We start from the raw sequence: 27,110 nt of genomic DNA on the forward strand, positions 1-27,110 counted from the left end.
AATCATTTGGGGGTAATCATCAATACTGTGAAAGTATAATGTTTCAGAATTCCTGCAAAATGCTTAAACTCTAGAGACGAGGGGGATCCCTGGGTGGCTCAGCAGTTTAGCACCTTGTCTTCAGCCTGGGGTGTGATCCTGGAGTCCAAGGATGGAGTCCCACATCAGGCTCCCTGCATGGAGCCTGCTTCTCCCTCTGTGTCTCTGCCTCTGTGTGTGTGTGTCTCATGAATAAATAAATAAAATATTTTTTAAAAATAAAAACTCTAGAGATGAGTTCCTGGTCACTCTGGAATCTAAAGACTCCCACTGGAGAAATATTCAGGTTTACTGTGAAGTTTTTTACTGCAAAGGGAAGATGTCCTGTCCAAATTTGGCCATGGAAGGGGGAGCAGGTGCACCTGTCCCACAGAGCCCCACCATGGTGGCAGCACTTGCATCCCAATATGAGTTGTGTTGAAGGAGGGATGCCTTCCACACTGCCAAGGGTGACCATCAAGCATAGGCCCTGTCCTTCCATGCATACCAACTTCCTGTTTCAGGTCCTGCTTATGGTATCAGCATGGCCCTCTCTTTACTCTGACTTGTCCTCTTAGAGTGACAGGAGAAAGGAATTCTAGACCTAGAAGGAAGCCAATGTGAGAAGGTTCCAATGTGAGAATCAGGGAAAAGTCAGGGTTTGAACCCAGGTCTCTCCGGAGCTTAGAACTGGCTCTTTCAGATCTGGCCCTTTCCCTTGCAGCACCACAGGGCGATGTCACCTTTCCCCCCTTGTGGTCAGGGCAGGAGGCTGCAATTCTGATTGCCCACAGGATGAAGCTGGGAGCTTGAGGGATGTTCTCTGTTTTGCTGCACTCAACACATATACACTCAACAGCCATTCCCAACATCCCTTACTATCCTTCCCTGCACACATACCAGCACACATGGGAACCAGGGATCATTTCCCACCACCTGCCCCATCACATCTCACCACATTCCAACCACAAGGCTCTACTTTTAGTTGCCATGTTGTAGACTGTTGAACAGTGTTGTGTCTTGGACAATGAATGTGATGAAAACAACCCCACCCTACCCCCAGATTCCAGTTTAGACACTCCTTTATTCAAATAAGGAGAGCATTTAGAAATCTGTGGCAATTGATCACCGCTGATCTCAGCTCAGGATCTTTCACCTGGGATGCCATTCCCTCCCTTTCACCTAACTCTTACTGGCTGAGGATAGTTGTTACTGAGCAATGATTCCTCCCTTTCCCTTTCCCCACTGATGGCTCAGCTACATGACATGTTTTGGCCAATGGAATGAGAGGACATAATGTAGACAGAGGATGTAACCATGCTTGTGTAATTTGCTTGTCTTTGAACTCCAATGACTTGCCAGAGAACATCCCCTCACAGCTGATGTCCCTTCATCCTGGGCTCCAGAAACTACATAAAGTAGACGTGAGCCCAACCCATAGCCTTGGGCAAAGCCACGCAGCCAAGCCCAACTTATAATGGTCAAGCTGCAGTCAAAGTGCAGCCCCAGGAGCATGAAAATAAATGCTTGTGGCTGTGGCCACGGAGGTTGGGTTAGCTTTTTGTTTTTGTTTTTGTTTTTTTCCACCATAGCATTATAGCAGTGGGAGCTGATTTTTACAATACTTGGGTGTTTTTTTTTTTTAAGATTTTATTTACTTATTCATGAGAGACACAGAGAGAGAGAGAGAGAGAGAGGCAGAGACACGGGCAGAGGGAGAAGCAGGCTCCATGCAGGGAGCCCGATATGGAACTTGATCCTGGGACTCCAGGATCACGCCCTGAGCCAAAGGCAGAGGCTAAACTGCTGAGCCACCCAGGCATCCTAGCATTCTAGTTTAGATTAACATTAGCTTCCATGTCTCCTGAGAGAAACCTCCCCTGAGCCCCTAGAGTAGATCAGGTCCCTGCTGGCCCCTCTGCTATTTCTATATCTGTTCAATCTGTATCACACATTTGATTGTGGGAGATCCTGCTGGATTTCCATTCCCTGTGCATGGGGACCTGTCAGTCTTGCTCTTTGCAAACCAGCTCCTGGCAACAAGGACTAGCAACAGAGTAGGCTTACAGTAGATATTTCTCAGATGACAATGTATTGACAGATGGATGGGCAGATGGATGGATGCATAGGCAAGGTTGGAATACCTCTGCTCACCTGCATCTCCCTAGACTTCCAGAACCAGCTCTGGCTCTGGCTCATTATGTGACTTCACATGGGCCTCAGTGTCCTCATGCAGATGCTTGCTTAGGACTGCTTAGTCCAGTATAATAGCCACCACCCACATGTGGCTACTGAGCAATTGATATGCTGCTAGTGTGAATGAGGAACTAAATTTTATTTAGGTTTAGTTACTTTGAATTTAAAAACTGACAAATTATTTGGAAAATCTTAGTGCATTTAGAACAACTTGGGCATGTGATTCTACTTTTTTCAACTATAAATGTTATGAAATATAAATATAAATCAAGAATTTCGAATTGGAACACCTGGGTGGATCAGTCGGTTAAGAGTCCAACTCTTGGTTTCAACTCAGGTCATGATCTCAGAGTCATGAGATTGAGCCCCGCTTCTGGCTCTGTGCTCAGAGGGGAATCTGCTTGAGATTCTTTCCCTTCCTTCTCCTTCCCTTTCTGCTCCTCCCCCTACTTGTGCTCTCTCTCTTTCAAAAAATAAAATCTTGGGCAGCCCCTGTAGCTTGGTGGTTTAGCGCCACCTTCATCCCAGGGCCGGATCCTGGAGACCCAGGATCGAGTCCCACGTCAGGCTCCCTGCATGGAGCCTGCTTCTCCCTCTGCCTGTGTCTCTGCCTCTCTTTCTCTCTGTGTCTCTCATGACTAAATAAAATCTTTAAAAATAAAATAAATAAAATAAAATCTTAAAAAAAAAAAAAGATTTTCTAATGAAAATTTGGCACCTGGGATGCCTGAGTGGCTCAGTGGTTGAACATCTGCCTTGGTCTCAGAGCATGATCCCAGAGTCCCAGGACTGAGTCCCACATCAGGCTCCTTGTGTGGAGCCTGCTTCTCCCTCTGCCTATGTCTCTGCCTGTCTCTCTCTGTGTCTCTCATGAATAAATAAATAAAATCTTTTTAAAAAATAAAAATAAGGGCAGCCCGGGTGGTTCAGCAGTTTAGAGCCGCCTTCAGCCCAGGGCCTGATTCTGGAGACCCATGATCGAGTCCCACATCTGGTCCTTGCATGGAGCCTGCTTCTCCCTCTGCCTGTGTCTGTGCCTCTCTCTCTCTCTTTCTCTCTCTCTCCCCTCTCTCTCTCTAATGGATAAATGAATAAAATCTTAAAAAAAATAAAAATAAAAATAAAATTACTCTCACCTATTTTTTTTTTTTACATTTTAAAATGTGGCTACTAGAAAATTTTTAGTTACATATGTGATTCTCATTATATGTCTGATGATGGCTCTGAAGTGAAGGAGACCTGGTTTGGATCCAAGCTCAGAGCTGTGTGACTTTGAGCAAGGCATCTTCTGTCTCTGGGCCCCAGCTCCACACCTGTGAAATGGAGATCATCGGTGTGTGGTGAAGATCCAATGAAGAAACATATGCAGTGGGCAGCCCTGGTGGCGCAGCGGTTTACTACTGCCTGCAGCCTGGGGTGTGATCCTGGAGACTGGGATCGAGTCCCATGTCGGGCTTCCTGCATGGAGCCTGCTTCTCCCTCTGCCTGTGTCTCTGCCTCTCTCTCTCTCTCTCTGTGTGTCTCTCATGAATAAATAAATAAAATCTTTTTAAAAATTTTTTTAAAAAGAGAAATGTATGCAGAGTGCCTGGCAGATAGCAAGCACTCTCTAATTATAAGCTGTCAATACTGTTGTCACTGATTTTCTGGACAATGCAAGCAAGTACAGAGTTATAAATGTGGCATGCTTACATCCAAGCAACACATTACAGCTTCTAAAGAACATTCCACAAAGCATGTTCAAAGTGTCCTCTCTCCTGCAGGACAGGGGCCTGAGGCTCTGTATGATGGTTTCTAAATAGGTCCACAAATTCTCTGACATTCCTTTCTTCAATAAATGAAGCCTAATTCCCTTCCCCATAAGTGTCAGCTGGACAAACGACTCACTTCTAATGAGCAGAATGAAGCATAACTGACAGTCTGAGATATCCAAGATTGGGTCATAAGAGGCATTGTGGACTTCCTCTTTGGCTCTCTCTTGTGTGTCTTGTGTGTCTTGTCTTGGGAGAAGCCAGCTAGTGCTCACTTCATCAGCATATTTGCTAAAATTGGGGGAAGCCAGCTACCTTGTCATGTATGGTTAGGCCCATGTCGTAGGAAACTGGGACTGGAAAACTGGAAACAACCAAATGAGTGAGTGATATTGGAAATGGATTGTCTAGCCCTGGTCAAGCTTTCAGGTAAGTGCAGCCTCAGCCAATACCTTGACTGCATCCTCATTAAAGACCCTGAGTCCAGAACATCCCAGCTTAGCCTCTCACATATTCCTGATCCACAGAACCTGAAAAATAATAAATATTCATTGTTTCAGGCACCTGGGCAGTTCAGTCGCTGAGCATCTGCCTTCAGCTCAGGTTGTGATCCTGGGGTCCTGGGATGGAGCCCTGCATTGGGCTCCCTGCTCAGCAGGGGAGTCTGCTTCTCCTTCTGCCTCTGCCTCTGTCTCTGCCTCTCTCTCTCTTTCATGAATAAATTAAATAAATAAATAAATAAATAAATAAATAAATAAATAAATAAATAAATAAATAATTTGTTGTTTCAAGCTGTTAGATTTGGGGATCATTTGTCATGCAATAATAGATAACAAATACACTTTCTTTATGGGCCTGTGGTTACAGGTCTGCTCTTCTCCAGAAAAAGGACTGCCAATCCTGGGTCTGGTCCTTCTTGGGACTACCATGGCTACCAAAGAGTCCAGAGGCCAAGGTACAAACCACAAACGCTAGGCCAGGTTGCCTATGTGCTCACAGGCTGTTTATTTGCCCAAGAGTAAGGAGGAGAGAGGATGAGAAGAAAAACCGATGCCCCAAGGTGGTGGAGCTGAGGGGAGAAATGAACAGAAAGGTTCCTCCTCTTTCTCTTGCCATGGACCCCAGGGAACTCCAGCTTCAGATGAGGCCTCTGAGGGTGGTGTAGGGGCCTCTAGGAGGCCTGGCAGTTGTTGTCTGGGGTCAAGATCCCCACAGGGGCAGGTCCCAGGCTCGGAATGGCTTTTGTGTACACAAAATATCTCTCTGCAAAAGGCACTGGTGGGGGAATGGTGGGGCAGCTAGGAGGTTACCCCATCACAGGCAGGATCCACTGTGTCCTGAGTCTGGTTCCCAGTCCCAAGACTATCCCAGCCTCTAAGGGAGTCCCTTAGAGGCCGGGACTTTGCACACTTATTCCTTTCCTCTCCCTTCCCTCAGCCCAGTGATGAGCAGGCAGTCAGCGGAGGGCCAGGTCACGCCACGTGGCAGACACCCTCTCTTCAGGGCTAGTGCATCTGGTGACCTCTAGGCCAAAAGCCCCAGGCGGGTGACTTTGGCTGAGAGGAAGGAGTGGATGATGAAGACCATGGTTTTGGGGCACGAATGCAGGTCCAGCTGCTGCAGGGTGGATGGAGAGAAGGGTCAGGAGCCCCATCCAGCCTGGCCTCCAGGAGAACATAACCCCCCACCCCCTCCACTCACAATCTCTCCTTCAGCACCCCCGAAGTCCAGGAAGAGGAGGCTGGCACCGTCATCCGAGGACATCTGCAGCTTCTCAAAGGGCTGTCGAAGCAGCACAGCTCGGGCAGCGCCAGGCTCAGCCGCCCACAGTGTGAAGCCCTTGTCGATGTGCACGGAGAGGCTGCAGGGACGGCCATTCCATGTACAGGCTGCAGGGAGGCATGTGGATACAGGCACAGATGGCATCTCAGAGACCCATAAGCCCTCACCAGCAACTCCACAAATGGGGCTTGAATACCACTCAGGATGGGAAGTTCACTGCCTGTTATGTCATCTGCACTTTCACCCTGCATAGAGTTGCCCCCACCCTAAAATACAGAGAAATGGTCCCTCAGAGAAACTATAACCCACTTCAAGTCCCACTTCCAGAAACACCAAAAGGGAAAGCTTAAACTCTACCATGCTCAGAAGGCCCACTCCCTTACTCCCTATAAAGGTATCAGTAGACCCACCAAGCATGACCCTTGGAGACCTTAGACACCTGTAGAATTGCCCAGGTAAATGTGAATTTCAGATAAACAATGGATAATTTGGACATACTTATACTAAAAAAGATTCGTGGTTTATGTGAAAGTCACATTTAAGTAGGTGTCCTATATTTTACCTGGCAATCATACTCCAAGTGCCATGTCTTGGAATCACAAAGCCAGGGCAAGAAAACCCAGAGTAAAGAGTCTTACTATCTACTGAGACACCTGCACATCCAAAAGAGAGAGCCCTTGAAGACCCCAAACCCCACTTTTTATCCCTTTCCTGAAGTACCCTAAAAAAGGAAATTTGGATGCCTCTAGGGGTGAGAGGCTCATTACCAGAGAGGCACGCCCAGATCTGCCCAGCCCACCTGTAGACACCTCCTGCACACCCTCGGCAGCCCGGTGACAGCCGTCCACCAGTTGCCGGGTCCAGGTGGCCAGCTCCTGTGGTGACTCCACGCTGAACAGGTGAGTGTCCACACCATGACGTGTGCCCGTACGCAGGGCAAAAGAGAGCTCTGCATCATAGGGCACTGAACCCTTAGAGGGGCCTGAGTACACCAGCCTAGGGGCAAAGGGGAGAGTGCTAAGTATGAGGTCTCACACTGTGGGGAAATAGGTGGTGACCCGGGAAGGAACTCTGTGACTCCTTTACCATCTAATTGGTGAACAGGACTTCCAGCTGGCCCCTGACTGACTCACAGGAGCCCATCTCCTGCCACCCTCCCCCTTGCTCCCTCAGCTCCAGCCATACCAGGTCTTCAAACACACCAAACACATTCTTGCCTCAACAGCTCTGCACACACTGTTCCCTCTGTCAAGTGCACTCTTCCCTGATGATCTGCACTGCTCACTCCCTCACTTCCTTCAGATCTTTGCTCAAATGTCATCTCCTCTGAGAAGCCTTCCCTGACCGCTCTGTCTAAAATAACACCCCTGGCACTCGCTAGCCTTACTTTTCATCATGATACCAGAAATGATACTTATTCTTTATTTATTTCACTTGGCTTTTTTTTTTTTAATAATTTTTTTAAATTTTTATTTATTTATGATAGTCACACAGAGAGAGAGAGAGAGGCAGAGACACAGGCAGAGGGAGAAGCAGGCTCCACGCACCGGGAGCCCGACGTGGGATTCGATCCTGGGTCTCCTCCAGGATCGCGCCCTGGGCCAAAGGCAGGCGCCAAACCACTGCACCACCCAGGGATCCCTCACTTGGCTTTTGATCATATTTTTAACTAGAATATCATCTAAGATACAAATTTTTGTCTAATCTGCTCACCATTCTATTCTGAGCAATTAAAACAATGCCTGGGGGGCACCCAGGGGCTCAGTCAGTTAAAAGTCTGCCTTTGGCTCAGATCATGATCCCAGGGTCCTGCGATTGAGCTCTGCATCTCTGCATCTGGCTCCCTGCTCCACAGGCAGCCTGCTTCTCCCTCTCCCTCTGCCTTCCACTCCCCCTGCTTGTTCGTTTTCTCTCTCTCTCTCTCTCTCTCTCTCTCTCTCAAATAAATAAATTTTAAAAAATAAAAAATAAAAATAAAGCAATGACTGGCATGTAGTAGGTGTTCAATAAACATTTGTGACCCAAATTAATGAGTCACTTGATTAGTTTGGCAATCCATGACCTGCTTATTCCTGGTAGACAGCTGGCTCCTAACACATGGGCCAGAGCCCCACCCAGAGGAAGAGACATGAGCAGCAAGGGCCCAGGCACTCAGTCTGATTCCCACTTGCTGTGTAACCTTGGGCAGCTTACTTCCCCTCTCTGGGCAACAGACTCAGAGTTCTGGCCCTTAGCTCTCTTTGCTTCTCACTCCACACACTCTCTCTCGTAATTTCAGCTACCTGCTAGAGCTGCTGCTGACACTGTTTCCCATTTTCCAGCTTGGAACTAAAACTCACAATTCCCCAAGATTCCTCTGTAAGCTCCCTATCCGTCACCCCCCACACACACACTTTGCACTCAACTCAGCATCTTGCTCCAGCCTCCCCCTTTTGCACTCCCACCCCTAATCCCACTGCTTGCCCAGACACACGCTCCAAACCTCCCATTCATCCATTCATCCTGGACACCTCCCTCACCCTCCCCATCTGGCAAGCACTAAACCCAGTTAATTTTACCACCCATGTGTCTTCCAATTCAAATGCGGCCTTTCTTCTCCATCTGCTGCCTCCACCCACCTCCACCATCTCTCCTGCATGACTGCACCAGCCTCCCAGCTTCCATCCTGCCCCCTCCAGTGCATTTTCCACGTGGCAGCCACAGGGGTGTTTTTAAAACTCAACCCAAGTCTGGGCGCCTGGGTCGCTCAGTTGGGTAAATATCTGATTCTTGAATTTAGCTCAGGTCATGATCTTGGGGGGTCATGAGATCCAACACTGCTTTGGGTTCTGCACTCAGCAGGGAGTCTGCTTGGGATTCTCTCTCTCCTCCCTCTGCCTCTACACCCCTTCCTGCTCATTTGTGTGCTCTCTCTTTCTCTATCTCTCTAAAATAAACAAATAAAGGGTGGGTGACTCAGTCAGTTGAGCATCCACCTTCTGCTCAGGTCATGATCTCAGGTTCCTGGGATCAAACTCCCATGTAGGGCTCCCTGCTCAGTGAGAGGGGGTAGGGGGGTCTGCTTCTTTCTCTCCCTCTGCCCCTCTCCTCCTCTTGCTCTCTCTTGAGCTCTCTGTCTCTCTCAAATAATAAAATATTTTTAAAATAATAATAAGGGATCCCTGGGTGGCTCAGCGGTTTAGCGCCTGCCTTCAGCCCAGGGCGTGATCCTGAAGTCCTGGGATCGAGTCCCACATCGGGCTCCCTGCATGGAGCCTGCTTCTCCCCCTGCCTGTGTCTCTGCCTCTCTTTCTCTGTGTCTCTCATGAATAAATAAATAAAATATTTAAAAAATAATAATAAATAAAAAATAATAATAAATAAAAATATAGGAATTTTTTTATTTTAAAAGCTTAAAAAATAATTTAAAAAATTAAAACACACACACACACACGCAACCCACATCACCTCACTCCCAGGCTAAAACCTTTCCACTCTGCCACAACTCTTAAGATAAAGCTACTAGCATTCCTTTTTTTTTTTTTTTTTTTTTTTTTTTAATTTATGATAGTCACACAGAGAGAGAGAGAGAGAGAGAGGCAGAGACACAGGCAGAGGGAGAAGCAGGCTCCATGCACTGGGAGCCCGACGTGGGATTCGATCCCGGGTCCCCAGGATCCCGCCCTGAGCCAAAGGCAGGAGCCAAACCGCTGCGCCACCCAGGGATCCCCACTACTAGCATTCCTTAACCAAGCAGGAGAGGTTCTGCAAGGTCAAGCCCTACAACTTCCTGTCTCATTTCTCTCCATTTCCTGTATAGATTCAACATACTGGTTATAGCACACTCAGAGCTCTATGAACACACTATAGCCCTTAATAGTTCTATAACTTTGTCCATGTTGTTCTCACTGTGATGTTCTTCCACTCTTTCTTAAATAGCAAACTTCTACTCATCCATCAAAATCCAGCTCAATAGCACCTCTTCCTAAAGGTTTCCCAATCAGGCCAGGCAGAGTTAAATGGCTTCTACAGCTCTGCACTATGAAGGCTGTTCCTAGGTCAGCCTTCCCTACCAGACTGGGTGCTCACTAAGGGCAGACTGTTGGGATCAGCTCCCTATCCCCTGAACCATGCTGCACAGATTGGGCAGAGTAGGCGTCAATCAGTGAGTGACTAGTGGGACCTCACATCCTTCTCTTGCAAGTCCCCATCTCACAGATGAAGAAACTGAGGCCCAGACAACATAGAGACTTGTTTCAGGTCACCCGGGAGATAACTCAGGGCAGTAAAGGCCTGGAATCCCCCACTCCTGAGGCTCATTGACAGCATCACCCCCCAATCTCTGGTTGAGACAGACACCCTCACCTGCCCATGGATACCTGGTAGCAATGAGCGGGGCAGTACGGCTTGGCTGGCTCAGTGCCTCACGGGTCTGGGGTAGATGGCAGTAGAGAAGCAGCTCCTTCTCAGTCAGCAAGGCCAGGGTAGGTGCTGTGCCCCCATTGGGCAGCTGCAAGGGGTAAGGCAACAGTGAGATGGGGCACAGAGGGGAGAGGTCAGAGGGCCAGGGTAAAGTGGGATGGTAAACAGGAATGTGGTTAGCTCCAGGGGAGGGTTGGAGGTGGGGGACAGATGCCTGGCCCAGCAGGCACCTGCTCAGTCAGCCAGCCGATCTGCTTGATGTCTTGGCTTCCAGTTGTACTGGTGGCTGCCAGCAGTGCCTGCAGCTCGTCCTTGACCCAAGGCATCAGAGCGTTGACCTGAGCCTGGATGGCAGCTGCCCACGACTTTGCACTAGCCTCATCCTTGGCCCTCAGGAAGAGGGTGTCTTGGCCATCTGCTGAACAGATCTCCAAATACCTGCAGGCACAAACAGAGAGGAAGGGAGGACCAGTCCACTAGGCTGCAGCTGGCCAACCTTGAAATCTGGCCCCAAATCCCATTCACTGCAAAACCAGGAGAAACCACAGGATACTCATGAGACAATCAGGAGTGACACTCACCTCTGGGGCTCCAGCCACAATTGGGGCTTCATGGGGTCTAGGGACAAGAGACTATGACATGTACACACAGAAGCATATACATACAAATTAAACACATAGTCAAACATGTGTGATAGGAGCCAAAATCCCCATGTAAGTTTCATGATCTTGTTTTTGTCTCCTGGTTTCTAAGGGGAAGGCTTCTCCTGCTGGGAAATTTCTCCCCCTAGCTTCTCCCTTGTGGCATAGGACCAAAGTAATACACCAATGTGGCAGGGGCAGGGGGAGAGCATAAAACTGAAGAGGTTTGAGGGGATCCCTGAGTGGCGCAGCGGTTTGGCGCCTGCCTTTGGCCCAGGGTGCGATCCTGGAGACCCAGGATCGAATCCCACATCAGGCTCCCGGTGCATGGAGCCTGCTTCTCCCTCTGCCTATGTCTGTCTGTCTGTCTGTCTGTCTCTCTCTCTCTCTCTCTCTCTGTGACTATCATAAATAAATAAAAATAAAAAAAAAAACTGAAGAGGTTTGAGAGGCCAAGTCAGTCTATATAAAAAGAGTTGGAGCAGAGAAGGGAGAGGGAAGGAGATAAAAAGCCATGTGGACAACTGGGGGTGGGGTAGGGTTTCAGGGAGGTACCAAGAGAAGTAGTGGCAGGAAAAGGATTTTAAAATGGTATGTGAAAAAAATTAAATTAAAAAATAAATAAATAAAATGGTATGTGGACCATTAAAGATTCGCTCCTCCTCTGGTTTTTCTGTCACAGATGAAGTTGGGCAGGACCTACTTGAAACCCCTTTACTTTTGCCTCCCTCTGCTGCAGAAATAGGAAACAAAATACTTGAATTCCCACCTCTCTTGCAGCTAGGGCTGGCCATGTGACCCAGGTCCAACAATGAGATATAGACAGAAGTCTCTGGGGAGGGTGTCCCTTCCCAAATGAAGGTAAAGTTTCCCTAGATGTGGTGGTTCCTCTCCAAAGATGGCCTCTACCAAATCCTTCCCTCCCTGCACACACAGCCCACTTTCCTCATCAAGAGGTGAAGTTTATTTCTCTTTTCTTTGACCTTGTAACTTGGTTTGACAAATAAAATGTGGCAGAAGTGACATTCTGGCATTGCCAACACACCATGAAATCCAAGTACCCTGGACCAACTACCCTTAGAGGAAACACAAAAAGGTACACAGAAAGGCCTATGGAAAGAGGAATGCTTAGCCAGCTGTTCCAACCATTCCAGCTAAGGCAGCAGACATGGGAGCAAAGCAGCCATTCTATACTTCCAGCCCCAGCAGATACCACATAAAGCAGAAGCACTGGCCAGCAGAGCCAGCTCAGATTATAGAATTGGAAGAAATAATCAACTGTAATCTTCTACGCCACTAAATTTTAGGATGGCTTATTATGCAGCATAAGAACAAAATGCCAGGAGAAAAGTTCCTTTGCATTTTGCCTTCTTCCTATTTGGAATGTAGACACATGCTTTGAGGCACAGCCACCAGTCTATCTCCAAAAAGAAAATGCCACAATAAAAATGGCAGAGGAATTGGGACACCTGGGTGGCTCAGTGGTTGAGTGTCTGCCTTTGGCTCAGGGTGCGATCCTGGAGTCCTGGGATTGAGTCCCACATCGGGCTCCCTGCATGGAGCCTGCTTCTCCCTCTGCCTGTGTCTCTGCCTCTGTGTGTCTCTCATGAATAAATAAATTTTAAAAATCTTTTTTTAAAAAATGGCAGAAAAAAAAAGGCAGAAGAAGCTGGAAGCCTGATTCATTAAGGGCATTCTTGAGTAGTGATAAAAGATCCTAAGGAGCTGACCCTGAACTACTAAACATGTGGAAAAATAAACCCCTCATTTATTTCAGCCATCATTTACTGGCATTTCTGATACTTGCAACCCAACATAATCTTACCACTTAGTGTAAGTATGAAATATTTTTCATTATATTTTGGTTACCAGATTGTATTCCTTTGACTGGGATATTTAGTGCTAATAAAGAACCCCAGTTATATTCAAGTTACATGTGTTACACATGTGCACATGGTCAAACACATGTGCATACATGCATACTATATGTATGAATATTAACATAAACACACACAAACACATATGCACAAATCTATACCCATATCCAAGCAAATGCTCACATATACACATAAACATTTGCATTTACATGTCAACTACATGTGTACACACAGAAATACATGTACACACATGCTTCAGGTGATGTCTGGGATCAGGCTGGGAACCACGATTAACCTAATAATGTTCTGTAAGTGTTGAGGACTCATACCACCTTACCTTCACCCAACGCAAAAGGCCCCTTTTGTGGAACACCTTAGGTGACCTGTAATCACCAGTTCTTGCCTGTTGGGGGCAGGCTGGGGCTGGGGCATGAGGTAGGGCTAGGAGATCTGGATACTGAACCTCCAGGCCAATGTTGAGCACCTGCCTGGCATTGAAACTCAGCTGTAACTAGGACCCAAGTCTTTCATGTTCAGAAGACTTTTATGTTCACAATATGTATACCACCCCCGATACTGCATACCCCACTTGATCAACATATACTCCACTCACCCACCACCATCACTCAGGCACCTACAGTTTCTAAAGCAGAGGGGCTACCTGGAATGAAGCAAGTTCCATCCCTTCCTGGTTGTGTGATCTTGGGCAGGTTACTTCCTCTCTCTGTCCTCATCTACAAAATTGGGGTGAAATAATAGGACTTTGCTCATAGGGTCACTGTGAGTGTTAAGTTGTGCATGTAAACACTCAATAATGTTGGCTGTTACCAATCTTATCATCAGTGAACTGTTAAGGGCTGCTCATATGTGAAGGATGGTAACTTTCCATGGCCCTGACATGAATGTTACTAGATCTCTAAGAACCTCAGCAGAGTTAGAAAAGACTTGAGAGGATCACTGAGTCTGAAAACTTTATTTCCCAGTGAGAAATCTAAAGGTCAGTGAGGCAGAGACTAGTTCAAGGCGAACCAGGACTGGAACCCGGGGTTCTTCCGCAGACCAAGCTCCTCCTCAGATGTGAACTACTCACAGGAAAAAGCCAAGAATGCCATTATCCCCTTAACTTTGCTCTTACATCCATTCAACAAATATTTCTTAAGCCCTACTATGTTCAGGCATTGTGCTGGTCGCTTGCAACACAGGGCTATCTTTCCTTTGGCCCCACCACTTAACAACAAGGCATATCTACCTGGGTTCCCCCCACCCCAGACTTACCTATGCTCCGGGTCAGTCGAGGTGCACCTCCTCGAAACATATGCCATCTTCAAGGACATGTGTTTGGCATCACTGAGGTCCCGGGGTGAGGGGCCAGGGGAAGATGGCTGTCGCGGAAGGGGTGAAGCAGGAGGCGAGTCCCAGCCAACCGAGGTCCCACCAGCAGAGTTCTTGAAATATGGTGAGACCTCCTTCATGTACTTGACTGGTTAGAGGACAGGTCAGCAGTTACTGTTGTGACATTGGCTCCCATACACATCACAATTGTCACTAATTCATAAGAGTTTAATTTATGTTCTATATCACTATCCTCCTCTAAGCTAAAGTCTCTGACCAGGCAGTGTGGTAGAAAATACTGGATGCATACCAACATCCATGCTCTCATTGTTTTCACTGGTTTACAGACTCATGCCACCTGGAAGAAAAACTACACTTCCCAGCCTCCTTTGCAGCTAGATATGGCCATGTAACTAAGTTCTAACCAAGTAATTAGAAGTATTTGGACCTTTGGGATGGCTACTTAAAGGAAACGGACAACAGCCACAACAAAGCAATGAAAGAGCACTGAGACAGGAGTCAGGAGATATGACTGCTCTTCCATTGGGCCATTGTTTGCCTCTATTTCTTCAGCCTGCTCATCTGTAAAGAGGAAGCATGGAATGAGAGTCCTATGGGACAGGTTACCAATTGTCCTCTAATATAGTGATAGCCCTCTAGCTTGAGACTTCACTTTCCAGGCTCCCTTATAACTACAAGGGCTTACGTGCCCAAGTCTAGCCAATAGGATGAAAGCAGAAGGGATGCCACTATCAAGTTCTGTCTGTTAAAGAAAGATTCATACCCTTCCTTTCCTCCTCTTTTCCCTTGACAGGGTTGAGCTGGCTGGAACACAGACAATGAAGCACCATCTTGACCTGAGGACATGTACCATAATCTAAGGAAAGACGACCAACAAAACAGAAAGGAATGGATGCTGACACTTTGGAGATACCATGTCAGACTTGGACTGTTACCAAAGAAAGCAAGGACTTCTATTATCTATCTATCTATCTATCTATCTATCTATCTATCTACCTACCTACCTATCTAAAAGATTTTTACTTATTTATTTCAGAGAGAGATAACATAAGCAGGGAGAGGTGCAGAGGGGGAGAGAGAGGGACAAACAGACTCTGTGCTGAGTGCAGAGCCCTACTTGGGGCTCAATCCCAGGACCTCAAGATCATGACCTGAGCCAAAACTAAGAGTCAGATACTCAACCAACTGAGCCACTCAGGTACCCCAGGACTTCTGTTACATTTAAGCCATAGTATTTTATGAGTCTCTTGTTATAGTAGCATAGCTTATACCCTAACCAATATACCTGCTCTTAGCTCTAACATCATTGACTAAGTATAGTAGACACTTTCTAGATAGCATTGTCCAACAGAGTTTTCTATGCTTGTGTAAATGTTCCATATATACACTGTCCAATACAGTAGATACTAGCTGCTGTGGCTACTGAGCACTTGAAATGTGGCTAGTACAAATGAGGAACTGAATTATTTTTATTTCATCTTAATTAATTTAAAATTAAATTCAGGGACACCTGGGTGGCTCAATGGTTGAGTGTCTGCCTTCAGCTCAGGTCATGATCCCAGAGTCCTGGGATCAAGTCCCAGCATCAGGCTCCTACAGGGAGCCTGCTTCTCCCTCTGCCTATGTCTCTGCCTCTCTCTATGTGTCTCTCATGAATAAATAAATAAAATATGTTAAAGACTAAACTAAATTCAAATAGTCACTTAGAGCTACTGGTGACCACGCTAGACAGTAGAATTCTAGAATAACAGCTCAGATCTACTTCTCTGCCCAACTGATCCATAAATGCATGTTCTAATATGTGATCCTGCCCTTCTGGCTCTGCTAGCTAGACCAAGGTGAACACCAGACCCACACCAGGCTACCCGAATGGAGTCTGGTAGAGATTCTAGACTGGTGTTTTGAACCAACATAAATGCTATGGGGCAACTACTTTCTGCTATGGGAATAGAGAAGAGGAGAAAGCTGGTTTATAGAGAAAGAATTAGAGATGCATGTGGAGAAACAGAGGGAAGGCCCTGCCAATCACCTGCTAATGCTCCAGTTTCTGATACTCATCCTTTAGAAAGTTGAACTGCCATCCCAACAGGAGTTTTATTTGCAACCAAAACAGTCCTGATTTGGGCCTGAATCCATGCCTTTTTAGAAAAGGAAGATCTCACTAACAATGATAGCTGGAAGTGAAAGGCAATAATGATGACAAGAGTGATCTGAGAAAAGCCTGGTAGGAGTAGAGATTCAGAAACAAGTCAGTTTTCTTGAGTACCTACTCTGTGCCAGGTATTGGACTGGCCTTTGGTAGGAGTGGGATAGTAAAGATATGCACTTGCACTACCACTTATTTATCCTTTGCTCATGAAAGACATCATAAATCATAGTAATTTTTGGCAGCCATTATTCATCCGTTAAGGCTGATTGGTGGCAGCCTGGGTGGCTCAGCAGTTTAGCACCTCCTTCAGCCCAGGGCCTGATTCTGGAGACCCAGGAACGAGTTCCACATCAGGCTCCCTGCATGGAGCCTGCTTCTCCCTCTGCCTGTGTCTCTGCCTATCTATCTCTCTCTCTCTCTCTCTCTCTCTCTCTCTGTCTCTCATGAGTAAATAAAATCTTAAAAAAAAAAAAAGGCTGATTGTTAATAAAATATTTTGGTCATTCTTGCTTATTTATTAGATGAGTTTGGCTACAAATAAGAGAATATATGATAAAAGTGCCGTAAGCAATAAACATATTGATAATTTCACATAACAAGATGTCTTAGAGGCACCTGGCTGGCTCAGTTGATAGAGCATGCAACTCTTAATCTCAGGGTCATAAGTGTGAGCCCAATGTTAGGCATGGAGCCTATAAAAAAATAAAAATAGGGGTACCTGGTTGGCTCAGTGGTTGAGAATCTGCCTTTGGCTCAGGTTGTGATCTCAGGATTGAGTCCCAGGCTCCCCACATGCTTCTCCCTCTGCCTATGTCTCAGCCTCTTTCTGTGTGTCTCTCATAAATAAATAAATAAAATATTTATAAATAAATAAATAAATAAATAATAAAATAATGAAATGTTATTTTAAAGAGCAGTCTAAGGACGCCTGTGTAGCTCAGTAGCTGAGCATCTGCCTTTGTCTCGGGGCGGGATCCCGGAGTTCTGGGATCGAGTCCCATATCAGGCTCCCTGCATGGAGCTTGCTTCTCCTGTCTCTGCCTCTCTCTCTGCCTCTCTGTGTCTCTCGTGAATAAATAAACAAAATCTTTTAAAAATAAAAATATAATTAAAAAATAAAAAAGCGGGGCAGCCCTGGTGGCACAGCGGTTTAGTGCTGCCTGCAGCCCAGGGTGTGGTCCTGGCGACCAGGGGTCGAGTCCCACATCCGGCTCCCTGCATGGAGCCTGCTTCTCCCTCTGCCTGTGCCTCTGCCTCTCTCTCTCTCTGTGTCTCTCATGAATGAATGAATGAATGAATAAATAAATAAATAAATAAATCTTAAAAAATAAAATAAAATAAAATAAAATAAAATAAAATAAAATAAAATAAAATAAAATAAAATAAAATAAAATAGCAGTCTAGAGGAAGGCAATTTTAGGACTGGTTCAGTGACTCAATGACATTAAATTCAGGGTAGGCCTCTCTGCCATTCTCTTGGCCTTCCCCTCATGGCCACAAGATGGCTGCCACAGCTCAAGCCAATCATTCCTTACAGAACAAAATCCAGAGCAGGGAGGTAATAGGCAGAAAAGGGGCTTTCTCTTCAGAGCTCCTTCTTATCAGAGAAGTAAACATTCCCATGAAGACTTGTATCTCGTTGGCCTGACTGCACTCCATGCCCACCTCCAGCACAATCATTAGTAAAAGGGAATAGTCATAACTTAGATGAAATTTCACCCAATAATATCAGGTTTCTGTTAGCAACGAAGAAGAGAAAATACTTGGGTAGGCAGGCAATCAACAGTGTCTGCCACATTTGCCCTGGCATCTGGACTGTTCCCAGTTCTGATGAGCAACAGTCTCCTCATCCCTAAAATCAGGTAATAGGAAGACAGTGTGTACATCAAGGTGGTTAAAAGACTTGCTCAAGTACTGGCCTCTCTTCACCTAGTGAGGCTGTCCCCTCTGCTGCCCTACTAAGGGGTGCCTATATCTGCTAATCCCTGGGCAGCCTCCCTTCCTCCCCACAACTGCCATGCTCTCATAGCCTTCTAGCTTGCTAACCAGCTGACTTCTGCAGTCAAAGCCTAGCCAGTATGCTCTGCCTGTGAGCAGACAAGCCAGGAAGGGGTGAGGAAGCAGTTATTGGACCAGCTCCATGGAAAAAACAGATAAGAAGCTATTTCTATCACAGGAGACTATCCCTCAGGCTCAGACAGGATCCAAGGCAAACAGCAGTGAAAGTGAGAGGGAGTTACAAATCCTACTGGAGTTGGAAGAGCAATTAAGTTGAAAACAAAAGCAGGGTTTTTTTGTTTTTGTTTTTGTTGTTGTTGTTGTTTTTAAAAACTATGCCTTGGCCTAAAGTTTGGGCTAAAAATGACTCAATGACTCATCCTCATCATTACAGCAATGACTTACAACAGGACTGACTATTGGATTATGTCTCAAGGGGCAATGGAGGTGGGACACATCACAGGCTATCTGACAGCCAAACCGTTCTCCCCTTTTCTCTGCTAACAGAATCCTGAGCCCTGGGCTTCTCCCCAGACAAGGAAGAAAATCATGATTAGTCAAAGCTAGTCATGATGGTTCCATCCCTCTTGCTTGTGATTGGTTTAGAAAGGGGCAAATGTTACAATTCTGGACAATGAGAAGTGAGGGAAAGCACACTCCCTTCTCTTTCTCTCCTCTCCCTAGCCTTTACAAGTTGCTGGTAGGGGAGCTGGTCCTAGAGCAATGAGTCACTTTTTGAGTACAAGGACTAGGCTCCACACATTGAGGATGGTGCGGCCTTAAAGGAATCTACCCTGTAGCCATACAGCTTTTGAGTATTCTGGAAAAAAGCTCATTTCCTTCAATGTACAAACCATTTTGAATTGAGTTCCAATTATTTGCAGATGAAACCATCCTGATTAATACAGGCTCCTCACTCTGTATGAGTGGGGGATATAACTGATAATATCCTCCTGATGTCACTAGCCACACTCCTCTCCTGCATGAAATCCTGTTCTGGCTCCCACACTTTTCATCAAAATCCAAGGCTTTACAGGATTTGAGCCTTGCCTACCTCTCTGGCTTCACCTCCTCCCACATCCCTAACCTCACCCTCTAGTCTAATCATCTTGGCCTCTTCAGAGCTCTCAGAAGCTGTATGATTTTCCAAACTTGCACACCTTTGAAAATGCAGTTCCATCTGCACAGAATGCCCTTAGTACATAGTTTCTTTCTTTCTTTCTTTTCTTTTTTCTTTTCTTTCTTTCTTTTTTTTTTTTTTTTTTTTTTATGATAGTCACAGAGAGAGAGAGAGAGAGAGGCAGAGACACAGGCAGAGGGAGAAGCAGGCTCCATGCACCGGGAGCCTGATGTGGGATTCGATCCCGGGTCTCCAGGATCACGCCCTGGGCCAAAGGCAGGCGCCAAACCGCTGCGCCACCCAGGGATCCCCTCTTTCTTTCTTTTTATATTTTATTTATTTCTGTATTTAAGAGAGAGAGAGAGAAAGTGGAAGGAGTCTGCTTGAGATTCTCTTCCACTTGAGTGGAAGGAGGAGGAGAGGGAGAGAATCTCAAGCAGACTCTGCACTGAATGTGGAGCCTGACTCAGGGCTCAATCTCACAACCCTGAGATCATGACCTGAGCCAAAACCAAGAATCAGACGCCCAATCAACTGAGCTACCCAGGTGCCCCATGACATAGTTTAGAGACAGGCATTCTTGGATTTGCATTCCAGCTCCAGCATTATCTAGCTATGTGATCACAGCCAAGGGAAATCACCTCTCTGGCCCTCATTCTGCAAGTCAATAAAAGAGAAATAATAATAATAATAGGAGTAATAATACGTGGCTCAGCCAGTTAAGCATCTGTCTTTAGCTCAAGTCATAAAGGTCATGATTCTAGGGTCCTGGGATCTAGGGTCCTGGGATCGAGCTTTACATTGGGCTCCCTGCTCAGCAGGCAGCCTGCTTCTCCCTCTCCCTCTGCTACTTCCCCTGCTTATGTTCTCTCTCTCTCTCTCCCTGTCAAATAAATAAATAAAATCTTTTTTAAAAAAAAGAGGAATAACAATATCTACCCCATAGAGATGTTAAAATTCAATGGGATGATATAAAACATGTGGCGCAAGTAAACAACTCAAGATCTATGAGTTTCTCACTTATCACCCACCCCTGCCCTTCTTAGAACTCTGCTATGGTTTTGTGTGTTAGGGCTCTCTCTCACCAAAATGAGGGTTTCTAGAAACCTCAGAAATTGGAGTTGATTTGAGCCTCGAGTCAGTGTTCTGTAAATGAAGAAATGAATGCCAGGGCAGGACAGGTTCATTCCAGAGGGAGAAGGTGTCACAGCCCAGCCCAGTTCCATCACCCCTCCAGGAAACTTTCCCAGATGCCTACTCTGGATTCACCACATGCATCACTTCTGCAGTCCCCTAGATCCCACTCCCCTATGTGTCTGTGTGGGAGTTTGTGCCCTCACCAGGCTGGGAGCACTGTGAGAGCAAGGACCTCATCTGACTCATCTCTGTGTCCCCAGAATGCAGCAGGGATTGCCTATGCTACAGGCTCAGCAAACGAACATTTGTCAACTTTGAAGCCAGAGAAACTACTTAGAGCCCCTGCTCACCCAGGCCATCCCAGAAGTAAGTCCTGCATCTCTTTCCCCGCAGAAACATACTATAAATGGACAGCACACCAGCTGGTGCCCAAAACAGGGCTTGGGTTTCACAAACCAATTGGCTTGCCCAGAGTGTGGGTGGGGGCCAGGGGGCCCCAGAGCGTGGCCATAAATAGCCCAGCTCTGAGGCCTCCTCCCTGCTCTGATTTCTGTCTGAGTCACCTGACCAGGCAGGGTGGGGCTATCCAAAGGCAGTGGCCTGAGAGCTGATGGCCCTGTGGTCAGCATTCTTAAGACTCCAAAGATAAGCCCAGCTGGTTATCCACACCCTCCCCAGCCAAGCCCCTGACCCAGGAGCCTAGTGAAGCAGAGACATATGGGCCCTTCCTCCACAGGGAAGCTAAGACACACAAACATAGGATACCCTGCCCCTTCCAGAAGCTCCAGGTCCCCTCCAGTTCGGCCAAAAAGAGACAGGACCCAGCCCTGGCTGCAAGGATCCAGGAAATAGATTCCACCAGAAATACAAGGAACTGAAACAGGGCAGGACCATTCACCCAGCCCAGTACACTTAGGAGGGAACACATGTGCTGCAGAGAGAAGGGGATACATCTGCTTTGGCTCAACACAGTATCCCCAGTACTCATCCCAGTGCTCAATAAATGTTTGTAGCTGAACGTCCTAAGTTTGAGTCTTGAATGAAGCCTGTCCTCCAAGCTCAAACTGTTCCTTGTCTGTTGAGTGGGTGGTCACTTACTTTCCCCTGCCCAAAATTACAAGGTCTATCCACTTGTTTACTAGGCTATAGCCTCTCCTCCAGCCAAAATGTCAACTCCATGAGAGCAGGGACCTGTTTTCTTATTCACTAGGGTATCTCAGAATCTAGCATAGTACCTCACATATAGTACCAGTACCAGTACTGATAAGTAGGTATGAAATTTGTTAAATGAACAAACATAGGCCTGGGGCTTCTCAGCCTGGAGAGAAAACACTGAATGTGGGCTCTGAAGTGAGACAGGTTTGAGTTTAACTTCTTTGCTCTGTGACCTTGGACAAGTGAAATGACTTCTGTGACCTTCTACTTCGTTTTTAAATTTTTTATTTTATTTTATTTTATTTATTTTATTCTATTAGAGAGAGAGATTGCATGTGAGCAGGGGGACTGGGGAGGGACAGAGGGAGAGGAGACAGAGAAAATCTCAAGCAGACTCTGTGCTCAGCATATGGAGCCTAACACAGGACTCGATCCTCGATCCCACGACCCTGAGATCATGACCTGAGCCAAAATCAAGAATTGACTGTTTAACTGATTGAGCCATCCAGACGTTCCAATTTCTTCATCTTTATAATGAGAGTAAAATATATCCATTTCTCAGGGTACTGAGACTCAATATCTGTAAAGCACTTTGCCCTGCCTAGCATAGACTAAGTCTTCAGTAACTGCAGTGTGGTTATTATTTCTGTTGCTGTTCTTAGTAGGACTGCTTAAGGAGACAGGCACAGGAAGCAGTGATAGATTTCAGTCTAGGCCCTCTCACCTGCTATCTGGCCTTGGCAAATCCCAAGGTCTCTCTGAGCCTCATTTTCCTTGCCTCTATGTTGGGCACTGATGCACACAGCTCTGAGTATAGTATGGTGAAAACTTAGGCCCAGGTTGCCCATCTTTAAGGTCCTGGCATAACAACCTCACCTTATCACACCTGTGCAGTATAGGCGACACCATCTCTTAAGATCCTAAAGCCATGTGAGCCTTTTGACCTAACACTCTTTGTAGGAACCCTTCTTCAGATAAATGCTCACAGGTGAACCAAGGGTTCACAGCACCATTGTCTCTGGTGCAACAGGCTAAGAACAACTTGAATGTCCACGAGTAGGGGCTGCTGAATACAAAATGTGAGCTTCGGGCAGCCCGGGTGGCTCAGCGGTTTGGCGCTGCCTTTAGCCCAGGGTGTGATCCTGGAGACCCAGAATCGAGTCCCATGTCGGGCTCCCTGCATGGAGCCTGCTTCTCCCTCTGCCTATGTCTCTGCCTCTCTCTCTCTGTCTCTCTCTCATGAATAAATAAATAAAATCTTTTTTTAAAAAAATGCGAGGTTGGGATCCCTGGGTGGCACAGCGGTTTGGCACCTGCCTTTGGCCCAGGGCGCGATCCTGGAGACTGGGGATCTAATCCCACATCGGGCTCCTGGTGCATGGAGCCTGCTTCTCCCTCTGCCTATGTCTCTGCCTCTCTCTCTCTCTGTGTGACTATCATAAATAATAAATAAAAGAAAAAAAAATTTTTAAAAATGCAAGGTTCCTAACTGGCAGACCATTCTATCTTACTCATGGGTATATCCCTGGTGCCTACATCAAGTCATGGCACAGAGCAAGGGTTTAGTAAATACTTGTTAAATGAATATATGAATCCCAATAATGGGATAATAGGCAACCATTAAAAAGAATGAGACAGAACTACAAGTATTGTCCTGTCCAAGTATTGTCCATATTGGAAATATGTCCTCAACTTGTTAAATGATAAAAACAAATACAGAAACTTTCTGAAACTGTGAAAATATCAACTGTAGTTATCTCTCTAAGAAGATAACTGGGGTGCCTGGGTGGCTCAGTTAAGTGTCTGACTTTAACTCAGGCTTGAATGTCCATGGGTAGGGGCTGCTGAATACAAAATGTGAGCTCCCTGGGACGCCTGGGTGGCTCAGTGGTTGAGCATCTGCCTTTGGCTCAAGGCATGATCCCAGGGTCCTGGGATCAAGTCCCGCATCTGTCTCCCTGTTTAGCAGGGGGTCTGCTTCTCCCTCTGCCCTTCCCTCCCCCACTCATGTGCTCACGCTCTCTCTCTCTCATCAATAAATAAATGTAAAAAAAAAAGAAGAAGAAGAAGAAGAAAATTGCTTTACATTCTCCTGGGGTTTTTTTGAAGTGTATATTACTTTTTACATGTTTTTAAAAATCTACTTTACTTTCAAAAATATACCATCACATGGGTTGTTTTTTTGTTTTGTTTTGTTTTAGATTTTATTTATTTATTCATGAGAGATACAGAGAGAGAGAGGCAGAGACACAGGCAGAGGGAGAAGCAGGCTCCATGCAGGGAGCCCGACGTAGGACTCGATCCCAGATCTCCAGGATCACACCCTGGGATGAAGGCAGCGCTTAACCGCTGAGCCACCTGGGCTACCCCCACAAGGGTGTTGCAACTGATGAATCACTAAACTGTACCTCTGAAACTAATAATACACATATGTTAACTAAACTGAATTTATTTTTTTTAACTGAATTTAAATAAAAATTGTTAAAATATACATATGTGTGTATATATATATATACATATATATATTGCAAACCATATAAGAGAGGATCCAGAGATGAAGCTCTCATCACCTTGATAAGCAAAGGGCTCCCTTAGTACTGGGAGAAAGTCATGCTTACTGAGAGCCCACCAAAGACCAAGCACCAAACTTGACTCTCACAAACACATCTTCACCTAACTGCAACAATTCAATGAGAAGGATCGTGTCCTTACATAATAGTTAAATACATTGAATAAATAGTCTGACAGGGGTGACATGCCTTGCAATGCATCGTAACTATTTTTTTAAGATTTATTTATTTATTTATTCATGAGAAACACACACAGAGAGGACTCAATGCAGGACTCAATCCCAGACCCCAGGATCACTCCCTGAGCCAAAGGCAGATGCTAAACTGCTAAGCCACCCAGGTGTCCCCGTAGATGCACTTTTGAGGAATCGGTGAGAAAACATATGGAAGGCACTTGGCACAGTACCTAGCACATTATAGGTCCTCAATAAACGGCAGACAGTACCATCATGATCATTATCGTCATTATTTCCACCACCATCAGCAGCCAGGGTCACACAGCTAATTGAGGCCAGAACCTGTCTCCAGAGCCCCACAGGCATTTTCATCACAATCCAGGGAATAGGCCAGGCCTAGATTAAGCCAGGCTTTATCTACAGGGAGTCACATGGCCCAAAGCCATGTATGCATGTGTATGGGTGTGTGTGTGTGTGTGTTTGTGTAGCCAAATAAGTGTTTCCCTGAGAACAATGATTAAAAGAACAGGTCTTTGTGGCCATGGGAGGAGTGGCTGGAGGCTCCATTTTTGACTTGGTTCCCAGGTCAGAAGTCCCTCAGATGCCTCAGGGGCACAGCATCACTTGGCTAAGCCAAGCCCGGTGCCTTCATATTAGCTGCATCCATTACTTACATCCCTCTTTTGACAATAGTGATACATCAAGCCAAATTTTGGGCAGGACATCTAGCAGTGCCCATCTCCCAGGGGAGGAGCCAGCAGGAGTTCCAAGGACTCATAAAGGATACTCTCCAGACTTAGTCAAGCCCAGCTTGAGCCTTGAGCCCATCCTAAGTATTTAGGAAAGTCAACCGCAATTGACAAGGCCAAGGTGAAGTAGAAAGGGCCAGAGATGTACCCCAGGGATCAATCCCTACTGACCAAGAGCTAATGTGCTCTTCTGGGCTCAGAGCCAGGGGTAGGCCTCTGAGACAAACTGCACAAGAGTTTTGCCCTGAAAGACCTTTGAGTTTGCTGGAGGAACCAAAACTGACCACCTGCTGCTGACGTAAGGATGAGAGAGGCTGATACTCATGAATGATGACACATGAAAGAAATTGTGCCAGGCATTTCAAATGCACTGTCCCATCCTTAAAGAGAGCAAACCAACTGAGTAATTGAGTGCTCAATGAGCACTGCCTTGGTGTGTTTTATTTTTTAATCTCGCAAATAGGGGATCCCTGGGTGGCTCAACGGTTAAGCACCTGCCTTCAGCCCAGGGCGTGATCCTGGAGTCCCGGGATCGAGTCCCACATCAGGCTCCCTGCATGGAGCTTGCTTCTTCCTCTGCCTGTGTCTCTGCCTCTCTCTCTCTCTCTCTCTCCGACTCTCATGAATAAATAAATAAAATCTTAAAAAAAAAAAAATCTCGCAAATAACCATGCAAGGTAGGTACTACCCAAAGCTGAAGTAATAGTGCTCTCTGTAACCAAACAGACCTCGGTTTGAATTCTGTCCATTTATCAGCCATATGACCTGAAGAAAGTTATTTCTTCTCAATAAACCTTGGTTACCTTGTCTGTAAAACAGGGATTATGGCAATTCTTATCATTCTATACTACCTTTTTTTTTTTAAGATTTTATTTATTTATTTGAGAGACAGAGGGAGAGAGCATGAGCAGGGGAGAGGGGCAGAGGGAGAGGAAGAGAGAGAATCCACAAGTACATCACTGAGCGCAGAACCTGATACAGAGCTCAATCCCAGGACCCTGAGATCTGACCTGAGCTGAAACCAAGAGTCAGACACTCAACTGACTGAGCTACCCAGGTGCCCCACTCTATACTGTCTTTTATCAAGAATACTTATAGGCATGCTATTCTATGCCTGTTATCTTCTAAAAGCTTGATCTTGAGGTACCTGGGTGGCTCAGTCAATCCTGCATCAGGGTCCCTGCTCAGCAGAGAGCCTGCTTTTCCCTCTCCCTCTGCCTGCTGCTCCCCCTGCTTGTGCTCTCTCTCTGTCAAAAAATATATATATATTTTAAAAAAATTTTTTTAATTTCTTATTTATTTATGATAGTCACACAGAGAGAGAGAGAGAGAGAGGCAGAGACATAGGCAGAGGGAGAAGCAGGCTCCATGCAGGAAGCCTGATGTGGGACTCGATCCAGGGTCTCCAGGATCACGCCCTGGGCTGCATGCCACGGTAAACCGCTGTGCCACCTGGGCTGCCCAAGATTTTATTTTTAAAGTAATCTCTACACCCAATGCAGGGCTCGAACTCACAACCTCGAGATCAAGAGTCACACGCATGGGTATCTGGGTGGCTCAGTCAGTCAAGCGTCAGACTCTTGATTTTGGCTCAGGTCATGATCTCAGGTTTATGGGATCAAGCCCTGTGTCGGACTCCACGCTCAGTATGGAGTCTACTTAAGACTCTCTCTCAGGACGCCTCAGTAGCTCAGTGGTTGAGTGTCTGCCTTCGGCTCAGGGCATGATCCCAGAGTTCTGGGATCGAGTCCCATATTGGGCTCCTTGCATGGAGCCTGTTTCTCCTGTCTGTGCCTCTCTCTGTGTGTCTCTCATGAATAAATAAACAAAATCTTAAAAAAAAAAAAAAAAGACTCTCTCCTTCTGCCCCTGTCCCCACTTACACACTCTCTGTCTCTACCTCTCTCACTCTCTTTACCCCTCTCTCAAATAAATAAATCTTTAAAAACAAAAAAAAACACACACACAAAAAAATAAAAAACAAAAAAAAAAATTAAATAAATAAAAACAAACAAACAAAGAAGAGTGGCATGCTCT

The 27,110-nt window shown here is 46.1% G+C and overlaps 1 protein-coding gene across 5 annotated transcripts in view; it reads right to left on the reverse strand.

Annotated features, from left to right (window-relative positions):
• Positions 1-4,946: 4,946 nt before the first annotated feature.
• Positions 4,947-27,110, reverse strand: part of SNTA1 (syntrophin alpha 1) — a 31,300-nt gene continuing 9,136 nt past the window's right edge. For 2 of the 5 annotated variants that reach the window (XM_072800602.1, XM_072800606.1), the window contains exons 3-9: positions 14,783-14,875; positions 13,942-14,146; positions 10,379-10,586; positions 10,092-10,236; positions 6,547-6,743; positions 5,667-5,854; positions 4,947-5,582 (exon numbers count right to left, since the gene is read on the reverse strand). In XM_072800602.1, the coding sequence (XP_072656703.1) occupies positions 5,471-5,582; positions 5,667-5,854; positions 6,547-6,743; positions 10,092-10,236; positions 10,379-10,586; positions 13,942-14,146; positions 14,783-14,875 (1,148 nt within the window). In that variant the 3' untranslated portion in view covers positions 4,947-5,470. The remainder of the gene's footprint in view (positions 5,583-5,666; positions 5,855-6,546; positions 6,744-10,091; positions 10,237-10,378; positions 10,587-13,941; positions 14,147-14,782; positions 14,876-27,110) is intronic. The other 3 variants (XM_072800603.1, XM_072800605.1, XM_072800604.1) reach the window with 3 other exon arrangements.

This window comes from Canis lupus, chromosome 26, assembly GCF_048164855.1.
Source record: "Canis lupus baileyi chromosome 26, mCanLup2.hap1, whole genome shotgun sequence".
NCBI lineage: Eukaryota > Metazoa > Chordata > Mammalia > Carnivora > Canidae > Canis > Canis lupus.